Consider the following 13758-nt stretch of genomic DNA (forward strand, 5'->3'; position numbering starts at 1 on the left):
ACTCTACGTTGGCTACTCTGGCTTGCCTGGAGGAGGGAACAAAGAAGAGTGCCAATATGTCTAGTACCAGCTGCTTTCTCCTCCTGTCACCAAGACCAGGCCAAAATCAAATATGAATCTCTGAACAAGTTAAGTTTCTCCGTGACCAAAAGCATTCTAAGGCTGAGAAGGGGAAAAGGTTGCAAGTCAGATGCAGAGGCTATCCAGGGAAGCCTTTCGAGACAATATTATGTCCACGAAGAATGCCGTTTAATTCTAGGTAGCACTCCTGGCATTCCAAAAAGGGAACGGCATTCAATTCAAGTATTACCAGCATTAGTTTTCCTTGCAGTCTTAACTACTCTCACAACATAAATATTTATTTGCTCTGTAAGACAGTATGGCACCCAATGGGCATGTCAAGCTAAAATTGTTGGTTTAAAAAATAATAATCAAGGAATAAATAATGCAAGAGGCAAGGTTTAAGGTTAATTACTTTAAAGAGATCAACTCCCAGAGATTTGGCTCAGTCCACCGTGCCACTTTCATTCTTGTTCTGAAGAATATCAAATGTACTTGTACATTTAAGTTTGCCTTGGAGAAATGTCATTCTCCCAACCTCTCCACCTACACTACTTCCCTGAGAGAAGGGTATTAGCTGAAACTGCGCAGAGAACTCCCTGTACGGAACAGAACAAAACTAGAAGAACCAAAGAGACAAAGGCTTATTTCTCTTCCTGCCCTGTCATTTCAATTCCTAGAACAGAGGTCACCAACTTCTTTGGGTCCTTGGGCACATCTGTGGAGTGTCAAGGGCACCATCCCCTCTAGTAGTTCACCTCTCTTTTCCTCCAGGTCAATCTCTCCACAACAGAAAGAAAGAAAACATGCAACACAAAACACTTTGCTTTTTCCAAGTAGTTTGGGGAGAAGTTGTACCCAACAGAACTAAGATTCTCATGAATCTGCTTGATTTTATGTGGGAATCCTCCCGCAAACCATCAACAGATTTTTATTGATAGATCACACATAAATAGCACCACTAAACTTCAGTCCAAGGCAGAGATTAATAATGGGTCTTAAATTTTTTACATAGTCTGATGGTTAAACCACTGAAAATAATCACAGAACTTGTGTGGATGAGGAGCTGACCTATGGTGCTTTTCAGGGGGTTCGTTATAAGAAAAAGAAAAGAACTCAGAAAGCTTTGAGTTCAAAAAGCTTTGTATGGTTACAATGCTTGAAAGGCCCAGATTCCTGACTCTGGTGGTTCAGTCAATGGAGACCAAGGTGAACTGTGATTTGTTGATGATTTATTTTGTTGTAAGTGTGTGTGTGTGTGTGTGTGTGTGTGTGTGTGTGTCAGGGAGGGAGGAACCCATGAAAAATTATTCAATTCCAAGAGGATTGTACTGGATCTGAGATGTTTGTGTCCACCCACCCACATTTTCTCTCACACACACTTCAGCTTCTTCCACAGCAGCTGCCCCTTATCTTCAAAAACACTCCCCATTCTCTCAGACCCTCTTGGTCACTCCACTGCCTCTTCAGCTGTTTGGTGCCAACCTGGACCCTTGATAAACACATATAGATCAAAGGAGGAGAATGTCACACTTCCAACTTCCTTGGCTGTATGAGGGGGTCAGTACCCTTCCCAACTCATGACATGGGGAGTGGCCTTCACAGGAAAAGGTTGCATTGTGGTCATGGGTGCCATAATGGTAACCAAAGTTCCTTTTGTAAGTTTTCCTACCCTGAAGCTGGAAATAAATGTCTCTTCCCACCAAGTATGAATTATTCTGTCAAATATATATGCACTGCATTGGGGCGACCACTGCAGAAGCCTTGCATGTCACCAATACTTGAAAACATGACAAATACATCACTAAGGGTTAAATGCGGAATGACAAAATCCCTTTGGTAATATCCCCTTAAGAATAACTATGCAAATACTGATCAACTCAGATCAAATAAAATACACAATATCTTTTCGGGCAGATAAGAGATACAGGATCCATTTGTCAAAATTGCTCCAAAATACAGTGATTTGCAGTTAACAACGATGAAAAACATTGCTCATATTTCCCTTTGAATATTACTACAATAAATATCTGACATAGTTCAAAGTGGTTTTTAAAATCTCAGCTATCTACAGAAACATATCAACCATGAGTTTTGTTGGAAAATTTAAGGTTGGCAGAATAGTACTCAAGATGCATTGCTTTAAGAGGTGAAGTGGAAGATGAGAATCATAAAATCCACTGTGCTACATTAGTTTTTGTAGTTCTTACAGACTTTGGTCTGATCCACGTCACCTGTTAGCACCACTAGATATGACTCAACATCAGCCTCAGGCACATACTGTTTAATTGACTTTAATAAAATATTTATGCCCAACCATCCAACATACATGCTTACTTTGGTTTCAGGCAATTACCCTTAATTTTATCCAGTTAAATCTCCACACCTAATAATTCATTCATTTCTGTATCCCTATCTGTATCACAAGAAACGTTGACTATAAACTGTGACTTAACTGCACATTGTCAACTAACTATGTATTCATACAGGGTGAGTCCTTTAAAAGAGGTCCCATGGATACAGAGTGCGGTACACATGTTCCACGGGACCTCTTTTAAATGACTCACTCTGTACATGCACTGGACCTATTTAATAACCCCCAAATCTGGCTGTTTCAAAAATGCATGCAAGAGGACTTTTTTCAGTCAATTAGGGTTCAAGAGCAAGTCCAACAACTTATTTCCCTTAGAATTCAATCCTATACACACTTTCCTATAAGTAAGTCCTATTGACCTTAATGGGGCTTGCTTTTGAGTAGACACACATCAGATTGCACTGAGTAGGCATGTAGAAGACTTTTCTTTTCTTTTTTTACAGGGTAAAATATGTTTTGAAACACCACTACAGACACCCTCACATTGCTTCAGAACTCTACTTTCTTCCTGCTTCAGAGGAGATACTCGTCTTTGTAATGTTTTCCATGCTTATGCAATTGCTTCAATGCCATTCACAATGCGAAACTGTTATATGCATCTCCAAAGACAGAGCGATTCTCTGTGTCATGTGTTACAACGTTGGGTGTTTTGAATATCCCAGCTTGTCAGATGCCATTAGTCTCTTCCGAAGATGCCTATCTGAACATGTCTGGCCATTTGATACAATTGCAAAATGATCCTATTTTCTTCCAAAATTTATTCTTTTTATTAGATTCCGCCGTTAAACAAAGTTGTTTCTCTTCTATTTTCACAGCAAGTTGATGTTCAGTAACACCCAAAAGGTATATAAACTTGCTCTGATCTTATAAGGCAAATTATGTTTCTGTAAGCTACATGCAGAAATAGGCAGCTATGCAACGAACATGCCCATTGCTCAAGTACTATGTGCAAAGAAACATATCTGACGATACAAAAAGGGGAGAAGGTTAAACACAGAAAATTCAAGACATACGTTATCCTAGGATGAATCATTCTGAACTTGATTCGTCAAAGACAATCTGAAAATTGACAGCTTAGAATAAAATACCGAAGCGGGGGCAAGCTATTAAAAGTTGGCAAGAGATTCCCTTGAATTTTAACAGAACTTGCAAATTGTGCAAGTTATTTCGAGACCACGTCTTCCATTTACCTACACTGTCGCAGAGGCTGATGGTTCGGTATCACTTGGCAGATCCAACCCCTTGAGCAGATGCTGTTTTAATATTTCAAAGCCTTAACCAAAGCAAAATGCTTATTGCAATCAAATGGAAGCTTGTGGTAGCAACCCTCATATGGTTGAAACAAAATTGGGGGGCTCTTGAATGCTTACCTCTGGAAGTGCAAAGTGATCTATCCAGTTTAATGCAACGCTTGGAGAGATTTCACAGCTTTAATTCGCTTGCACACTGTTTTCTTACAGGGGTAAATATGCTACTCTTTGCTTGAGACTTAACAGACGCAAATAATCCTTTGAGCATTGTATTAGCATAAAAGATGAAACGGGGGTGTGGGAAGCTTAGCAACCTCAGCCTCATTCTACTTTAACACCGATTCCCCCACTGGAACAATATTTTACTGATGATTATTCGTGGTCTAAGAGATTACATTCACTAATAAAGTTCTCCAGTTCAAAATGAAAAACAATAAAACACAATGCAAGCAGGGTCACTTGGCACCGTCTTCTACAGCATAGCAATCCACCATGTATAGGGTCAAAAGGCAGAGTGCAGTTGTGGAATCACAAGCACATCTCTTGGAACAGAACCAGCAGAGCATCCCTAAAGAGCAGCAATCATCAATGCACACTGCCATTAATAAATTGCTCACTGATGACAATGAAAATATGCACTTACTGGCAGTGTTTACACACTACCCTCTTTGCACTCCACGCCTGAATGCTTCTCCCCTCCCCAAACCATGGTTTATGTACTAGTCTTCTAAGCACGTACAAGTAAAACCAGCTCAATGTTGTAAAACAATAAGTTTACGGTGAAGTTCCTTTGGTCGCATAAATAATGGAGAGAATATGAAGTTCGCAAAATATTGAACTGGCTCTATTTACTACCACCAAATAAACTATAACATTTTTTAAAAAATCAAAAGCATGTGGTAGAAAGAAAAAAGAATTTATTCTAATGGTCTGGGGCTCCAACACAGATTTAAATCAATTGCTGCATGTGCAATTAAGCAAGGATGTGACAGTCTTAAAGCAGACACAGAAGTAGATGGTGCGCATCGAAGCATGTATTTGCATGTTACACACATGATAATTTACACTCTTATCGTATTTCACACTGACTGCAGGAAAATGCACCTGTGAAATCAAGCTACATCCTTCCCTCTTCCCAAAAAGAATTTTTTTTAAAAAATGCATCTGCCATGTGCATTTTTTTCCTTTTCTTAACCCAGAGGAAGCAACACAAAGCCAAAAATTCATGAACCAAACTGCAGCTCTTGGTATATGCCTGTTCCATAAATATACAACTGTCAATGTTCAAAGTGCTGCGTTTTATATTTTATATTACATTGCAAGAGGGTGACAACTTAAAAGATTTGTTTGATGGCTGACAGATTTTTTTTTTAAAAAAAAATCCTGATAATTAATTCTTAAATACTTTGCACCCTATTTGACAAAAAGAACCGGTTCAAGCATGGCAGACGTATAAGAAATATTTCTGCTTGGGAGGAATGGGACACCAATGATTGGTGCAGAGTAGATTTATGTTCCATAACATTCATTATGCCTCAACAACTATGGCCTACGTGCATGGCATGGTTATTGCAAAACCCCTTTATGAGATCATTCATACACTGAAATCACTTGATACTTTAAGACTGACTTCAGAAGCACTGAGATTTCAAGAAAACCTTGAAAGGATAGCAGTGCCAATGCTCTTTCAATGATAATACATTTCTCACTTCTTCCTCTGCTTTCCTAACAACACTAACATTGCATCAATTAGAAGCAAAGCCTCCAAGAAATGAATTCACAAATATTTCAACTAAATTCCCGTATTACAAGAGGACAAGGTGGATTTGTTCCCCGCCCCCATTAAATGCTGAAAAAGGAGAACTGGTTTATTTGCATAAACAGCATAATATTCTGGAAGGCACCAGAATGACAGTCACTAGTACTATTCTTACTAATCAAATGGTGTACTTTCATTTTCTACTTTACTGACATCAAATGGAAAAAGCGTGGATTAAATGTTTAAGCAAAAGCATGCTACAGCTGTAATAGCAAGTGCCTGTGAATACAGATATACAATTCCCAGTTTTAGAAATTACATTATATTCAGTGAAATCCTAAGCGTTTTTACTCAGAAGTAAGTCCCTCTAAGTTCAATGGGAGTTATTCTCTAGTAAAAAGTTTAACACTGCAGCTGGCAAAGGAAGGCTGATTCAGAAGAGTTACATGCGCCCTAAAAGGATTTGGGAGTTTGTGAACATTTGGTGTGCTTTTTGTCTTCAATAATCCCAAGCAAGAACCAGAGAATGATTACCCTTGCCAGCACTTCCTTAATACGATAGAAACGTCATTATGCAAACTCCAGCTTTCCTATCTTCCACCTAACACTGTAAGTCACCTCATGTAGCCTGGGGTCAACACAGCCCACACTAAATAGCACACACATTAATTCGAGCTTCCAATTATGAAAATGTTTTGAATGATCTCCCCAGGGCTATTTGAACGTATGAAGTTGTTCTGTACTTGTTTTGATGAGGCATTGGGAGGAGAAGGGAGGATACTCAAGACTTTCAAGAACTACTTTAAAGTGAGAAAATATAATGAAATGAATTAATTCATAAGAATTCATTCTTCTTCTCTGGAGTCCACAGGATGGAAACTTTGCTACTAATTCTACCTGGGAAGCAGCCTCAACAGAACAAGTTTCTAAACAAGCACCCGGAAGAGCCAGAACAGGCATTGAATGGTTTGGCATTTGATTTGATTGTGATATTGTATTGTCTTTTAGCACCAACTGAATTGAAAGCCAGAGACTATGCTGATTCCCGGAACGCAACAATCAAGCCCTCCTTCAAAAAACCTGCATTTAAATTCCAACCAGCCTACCTTTATTCTGATCAAAGATGTCCTCACAAAAAGCAGTGGAACTATTTGGGTGAGGTGTGGAAAACCCTCGAACCCCCGTTCAAAATCGGGTTGACAAAAGGGACTGACTTTTGAGTAGACTTGTATAGAATTACAGTTTTAAAAATGCTAACTTTAAAAATAGTTGCTTTAAGTATATATACTATTAACTGTTATACTTTTAAAAAATTATATCGTAGAAAAAATTAAATAAATGAAGCTTAAATTTCATTTAGCATCTGGATTACAAATTCTTATTAAACAAACCAGAGCTCATTATAAAATCAATATCAACTTAACCAGTGTGCCCCAAGAGAAATGGCAAAAAGGTCACTCCCAGAAATTCAAACAATTTTCCTGCTGGAAGGGCATGATTTTAATTACAGATACCATTAATTAGAACTGTCACAGGGAAGATTGTCCTCTTACTTATCACAAATAAGTATGATTTCCCTCAGATTATTAAATTTATATGAATTAAAAGAAACAGAAAAAGCTTATGTGTTCCTTTGTAAATGATAACACTTTACATTAAAAATGCCTAGATAAAAATTTAACAAAACTGGTTTAACCGTTTGTTGTTACGTAAACACATTTTTTTGGTTTCAGCAAATGTACCTTTCTCTTCACTGAGGCACCTCCCCCCCACACCTCCCTTTGATAAGTCTCTCTCTCTCTTTATTACTACTTTACTTTAGAAGGTTTTCTCCTTCTGCTTAGATCTCAAGTTGAAAGCTCTTCCTCTGAAATGCTAATAAGTTGGGCAGATGTTTGAATTCAGCACTCTTACTGAACATTTCATTGGGTATGCAATGCTGCCCTCCCCCATGGAGGAAAGCACACAGTACAAAGATGAGGAGAGAGGGAGAGAGAAATTGGAGGGAGAAAAGGGGACACAGCTTCAGTACACCAGGATACAGATGCAAGTGCCCTGGGTCGTCAGAGAACACAATGGTAAAAAAATAGAAAAAGGGAAAGGCTTCACAACTCAAAAAGTATACTGAACATTTTATTATTTAAACGCCTAGCTCATTGTTCCGAACTTTTAGCATTTCTGAGCATTCTTCTACAACTCGGGAGAATTTTACAGGAATACTAAGATTTGTGGACAGCCAGATTAACTGTTAAGATTTGTCCAATTATGCAATGTTCAGTACCATATATAAAATGCCAACGCTGGCGACAAGAAAAATAAGGATTGCCTATCAGAAATAATCTGCCAGTCCTTGATCTGTGCTTCCGAAATAGCACCTTTCCCCTCCTATTTACTACAGAAGCCTCACCTATAATGTTTCCATATTCCTTTGCTTCTATCTGCTGTCACTGTTCTCAGATTTTTCTTTTATTAAAAAAAACAACAACACCAAAACACCAACAGGCCTGCTTCTAACTTCTCTAGCGCTTACAAATTTATCAGCATTATATTCCAATCTATCTGAATAATGGGAGAAACTGACAACTGCGCAGGTCAAAGGTTCTTTTCATATCACACCTCCAAGAAGTCAATGATTCAAAGAGAGGAACACCTTCAGATAACCGGGTGATCCATGCCTCATAAATTGTAAAGATTGTTTTTAATATCTAAAACGCAGAGACAGCTTCTAGATATTGATGTGTGTGGCGGGTGGGTTTTTTTCTTTTCCGGGGGCATTGAAATTGGCAACTACTTCTTTTAACGTTTCTAATTAGAGGCACATTTACAGCAAGCTACAAGAATAGCAAAGATTAATAACAAGCAATAAAAAAGCTGCTACAGTCTACGGGGGAATATTAATGGAGGGACGCCCAAGTAAGGCATTGTTTAAAGAAAAGGGGGGGGAGAACCCTATCTCGGCTATAAATAAATAAAAGCAGCACTCCCTTGTGTGGGGGATAATAAATAACGGTTTTAAGTATCAGGAAAAAATAAAGAGCTGGTGGAGTGGAGAGGCCGGTCTCCTACCTGATAAGCAGCAGTCGCACTGGAGCTGTTGTCGGAGCCCAGGCTTGTCAGCTTCTCCTTCAGTCTGTGATGAGAGCTGTGGCGGAGGCAATAGATGACACCAGAAGCCACAAGGATCCCAAAAATGCAAGCGATGGAGAGGAGGGTTAGTATGATGAATTTGGTGGTGTCTTTCTCTTCCTGGGCATGGTGGGGCAAACGCTGGAGCTTGCTTTTCTGTACAAAAAATAAAAATAGGAGAGGTGGGGGGGGTTATTTTATTTTTTTAAGCAAGGGCAGAAACAAGAGAGCAACCACTACTTGATCCTGCCGCCCTCCCCCTCCAATGCCAACAGGTGAAATCACAACACAAAATGATGAGAAATTGCCACAGTACGAAATTGCAATCAGGCTTCCCTAGCAGAATATTTCAGGGGTTGCAACTACAATCCTATTCATTGAAAATAAGCCCCAATGGATAAAGAGGGTCTTATTTTCAGTAGACATGTATAGGATCACACTGTTTATTTCACACACCAGTTCTTTGGGATGTGTCAGGATAGGAATTAAAAGTTTGGGATCCATTCCTAGGCACAATTAGTCAAAAGTATATTCCATTAAAGTCAACGGCATTTGCCTTCCCTTCGGTGCAGTACAGACTGCACAGGCAACTCAGTCTTGCATGTTTTTACTTCAAAGTACAAAGTGCAGAATTCAACGAGTCTCTCACCCCGTCCCCAAATCCCATATTGTGACCTTAAATGAACTGGAGCAATAGTCAAAAATCCACCCAGCTATCTGGAAAGTAGTATCACTGTTTTCCTCCACCACCTAAATGAGATGTAAATTAAAAAGATAATTCCCTAGCACATACCTGGCAACATCGTTCATAAAATATCTTTAAGAAGCAGGTAAGACTGTCTTTGTGAGCCTATTGAATTTGTCATAGGAAAAAAATTATTTCCAGCAATAAACCTGGTAAGATATTATCACAGCCAGTTTCCCTCATGATACTCTTTGCATAAAGTGGGATGTAGATTTCTTCTGCTCCACACCTGAAAAATTGACTTCTCAAAAAACACTGTTCTCCATTAACGTTTTATTTTTACTTATGAGGGAAGAGTAATCAGATGGGGAGGGCTCATCTCTCCCTCTTTTCTTCCTGGGATAGAAACAAAACAAAACCAAAGTTCAACGCTTCCAAGCTCCTCCACGATATATATATATATATATATTTAATGTGTGTAATTTTGTGTGTTTGTGTGTGTGCGCACAGCGACAGAAAAGAAATCCTGGTGATGCCTTTCGCTTGTCTCCATGCGCTCAAAAGTTGTCCAATAATTTCCCCTCATTAGCTTCATTATAAGCTATATTAGCAACAATTAAAATCGCAACATGGCTATGAAAAGCCCAGGCACGCAAGATTGCAGGCTCGCTCATTTGGCCAGCGCTTGACAATTACTAGGGAAATGAATTGAAAAGCACGCCCCTGCCTCAGCTCTGGTTGCTACAAGATGAGAACAATTAGCCAAGTCCTCTCCACCACCTCATTTCGCGTGGTAACAAAATGGATTTCCCCCCCGAATGCCCGGCCCGGCCTATTCATTATCTCGCCTCTCTTTAGTAATTTTCTGCTCCGCATTCAGCTGGCCGCCGCTTAATTTCCTCCCGGCTAGCACGTACACAAGCGGCTCTTGTGTCAGGCCCCACTCCGGTTCCTTTCTCTCTCTTTCTCTCCTTTAAAAAAAAATATATATCTTGGAATCAGAAAAGGCCACCGAAGCAATTAGCGCCGCGTCTTGACTGGGAACATAGCTTGCCATTAATTAGCCTCCTTGCTTTAGCAGCGCGCCAGTTTAGCGCGGGGCTCGGGCTTAATGGAACGGAAAGGCAGGTCCGGGCAAAGCGTTCCTCCCACCCTTCGACGCCTTGTTGCGCAGGAGCGAAAAAGAGGAGCGAGGCTCGCCGACTGGAGAAAAAGGGACCGACGGACGGGAAGGAGGCAGGCGGGCAGGGCGCGCAGTCGCCCGCCCTCGCGGCTTCGTCGGGGAGGGGCTCCTTCGCCAGCCGCTCGCGCCACTTTGGCTCTCAAGACGCTGCCGCTCCTGCTTCTGCTTCTCCTCCCGCTGCCTCTCCAAAGCGCTCGAGGGATCGAAGAAGGACGCGCTCCGGCGCTCTCCCGCCTCCTCAGCCAGCGGGAGGAGTCTTCCTCGCTCCCCCCTCCCTCCCCCCAATCTCCACCTGCCTCGCCTCTCCTCCTTAACCCAGCGCAGAGGAAGAAAAGGCGGCGTTGAGACCTCCGGCGCGCAAAAACGCGCTCGAGTAGATAGGCGACGCTTCGTCTCTCGCCTCCCTTTCAAGCGGGCGCGCCTGCCCCGCCCGCGTGTCCTCAAGACCGCGTCCCCACCCCGCTTTTCCCTCGAGATTACCCGGAGGAGAGGGGACCGGGAGGCTTTGAGGGGCGCCTCCCTGCCACTCAGTCCATTTTTCAGTTTAGACTGGGTGGGTTGGTGCTAGGCTGCTGTCCTGTGCTCGCCTACTGGGAGTGGTAAGGCCCGTACTGAACACAGTGGGACACTTCGGGCGGGTCAGGCTGCACATCTCATTAGTTTTTAAGAAGGCACAGCCTGGAAGTGACATTACTGGGAAGGAAGCCCTACGAAGATAAAAGGGCTTGTCCTGCAAGTAAGCATGATTCAGGCCGGATCATAAGGCTACGGTCCTATATGGCAACCTACTGAACTTTTTGGAACGGAAGGGAAAGCATGCGCAGCAATGGGCCGCGTGCCCCGTTGGAGTGCAACACGGAAATAAGTGGGCACCGGAATATCAACTCAGTCATTAGACCTGCAGCCCTACACATCCGGATCCCCAAACCGCATTCGGACGCAGAACTTAACTCCCAGTGTACGTGCTTTGTTCCGAGGACTGTGGAGTATGTGCAAAGATTATTTGCGAGCTTGAACACACCATACATTTAAAGAACACTTTCTGAGGAATCCTGGGAACTGTAGTTTAAGAGTGCATCTCTGGGAGGTGTAAACTTCAGTTCCCAGCATTCTTGGCAGGCTGCTTTAAATGTATGGTGTGTACTCAGCCTAACCAATACGATCCTTACAGTACCTTACTCGGAAGCAAACTATGAATATTGTAGGACTTAATCCCAGGTATCAGGGTTGCAGTGTAAACGAGCGGGAAAAGTGGGGTCAGTTCGTGGCACCCTCGGCTAAAACGTCTGGCGCGCCCCAATCTACGTAGCAGCGGGAACCGACGGCAGTGAGGTCCACAAACCAGCAGAGAACCAACCCAGCACCCAATTTGCGGACCTGGCTGTAAAAACACACACTGCAGACGAGCTTTGACCAAGGGTCCAGTGGCTCCCGTTGCTAAAAACAGTGGGTGGGTCCCGCTTTGCTAGGAAACAGATTCAGGGAAAGCGCCCCGAAGGGACCGTACATGGGTTTTGACCGCAGCCCCACTCGCTCTTCCTTGGCGAGGGCGGGCAAATCCGTTGCACCCTAACACGGCAGCTTCTCCCACAGGTCTCTTCGCGCGTCCTCCTCCGTCCCTCCCTCTTCAGGATCTCCCTACCGCCCCGTTGCCTCTGCTTTCCCTTTCTTAGGACCGCCATATGGTCCCTCGCCCCCGCCCCGCCCGGGTTTTTTAGGCCCCTCCGCGCAGCGGCGCCCTCCTCAGCCCCGCCTTTCCGTTCTTGGAAAGCGCCTTTGGCCGCGGCCCTTTCTGCTGGGGAGGGCAGGGGGTCGCCCGATAAAGCTCTCCTCTGGCGGCGAAAGGGCAGGCCCTCCCCTTCTGAGGCCAGTTCAGGCTGCTGGCAGGAGCTCAAGGCCTGGCCTTGGCTTCGCCATTAGCATTTAATTGAAAGCGCCCCCCGGCCCTCTGGCGAGGGAGAGGTCCCTATCTGCATCTAAATAGGGGCGTTTGAAAAATGATCTTGCCCTGGACTGGAGACCCGGCCTCGCTCGCCGCATCTTCTCTTCCCTCCCCACCAGAACTCCATCCCCCCCTCCCCGGGCAGGGCCTGGCCTGAAGGGGCCTTAATTGGACGCGCTACAAAGTTCCCGAGACAGAAGGAGCGGCTGCCCCGATGTTTAGGCTTGCTGTGGGGACAGCTGCCGCGAAGGCAGGGTCCCCCCACCCCCGTCTCACTCTTTCTCCAGCAGCTGCGCACCCAACAAGGCGGAGGCAGGGGGCGCCTCCGGCCTCTTCGCCGGGAGACCAGGCCATTGAATGCATGGCCCCGATCCTGGACGTGATTCCTGGGAAATGAGCCTCCCCCCCCCCCAGCCCATGTCGCACACGAGAAATCCCACTAGACGCCTCACTTCTTCTTAAACATACTTCGAAGGTGCTGCGCATAATAATCCAGGGGTAAATAGATGAAGAGCTCCGATCCTAAGCGGTCAAAATACCAAAGCCAAAATAACAGCAGATCAAATGCACAAGTCCCATTAAGTTAAATGACGTTTACTCACAAGTATTGCAAGTATTACTCAAGCGGTTGCAACCTAAATATGCTTAGGATCAGGGTTGCTAATTGGTTGTTGCAGCGTTCAAGAGATGCGCGCCCACGCACCTTGCGTACATATATAACAGTGTCATATGGAAAGAAGAGCGACTCTATTTATGGTTTGCATAAGAAAGCTTTTTCTCTGTAAATTATTGCCCGGCTTATTCTGTTAACAGTGCGGATATTAAATAACGTCAGAAAGAAAGAGAAACCCACACTGGTCCACTGTAGTCATCCCCCCCCAAAAAATACACCTCCCCCAGCCCCTCTTTCATAAACATGCTGGTGAGTCACTTTCTGGGCCTCGAATCCCTATCTGTAAAATGGGACTAATAGACTGCAATTCTGCACTGGGAGTAAGCCCCATCGAACTAAGCAGACGCGTATAGGATAGCGATGATGCTGTCCTCTTTCAGGATTCTTCTGGAAGAAAAAATGAAGTAACAGAATCCGCTTTGCAAAGTGGCGAGTTCTTCTACCACTGATATAAACGATAATGGTAAGCAAGCCTCTTAAATCAAGAGCTGTCAGGCCCCTTTCGCGGAGCTGACTGGCCCGCGGCCACACGATCCTTAATACAAAATAAACGGGGTTCTCATTCGCATTTTTAGCTCGGGAAAATCCCTCGGCAAACTCTTGAGGAAATCACCATGCGAAGAGAATATCATCACAAGCTCTATAATAAAGCGCTGTCAAATGTAAGAATTAAGGCAAATAATTCATTTCCCTTTAATTTTCAGCA

The 13758-nt window shown here is 43.3% G+C and overlaps 1 protein-coding gene across 1 annotated transcript in view; it reads right to left on the reverse strand.

The window, feature by feature from the left end:
• Positions 1–13758, reverse strand: part of PTPRN2 (protein tyrosine phosphatase receptor type N2) — a 608845-nt gene that overhangs the window by 107321 nt on the left and 487766 nt on the right. The window contains exon 13 of the mRNA XM_083704687.1: positions 8510–8725. Within this exon, the coding sequence (XP_083560813.1) occupies positions 8510–8725 (216 nt within the window). The remainder of the gene's footprint in view (positions 1–8509; positions 8726–13758) is intronic.

This window comes from Podarcis gaigeae, assembly GCF_964106915.1.
Source record: "Podarcis gaigeae genome assembly, chromosome: 12".
Classification (NCBI taxonomy): domain Eukaryota; kingdom Metazoa; phylum Chordata; class Lepidosauria; order Squamata; family Lacertidae; genus Podarcis; species Podarcis gaigeae.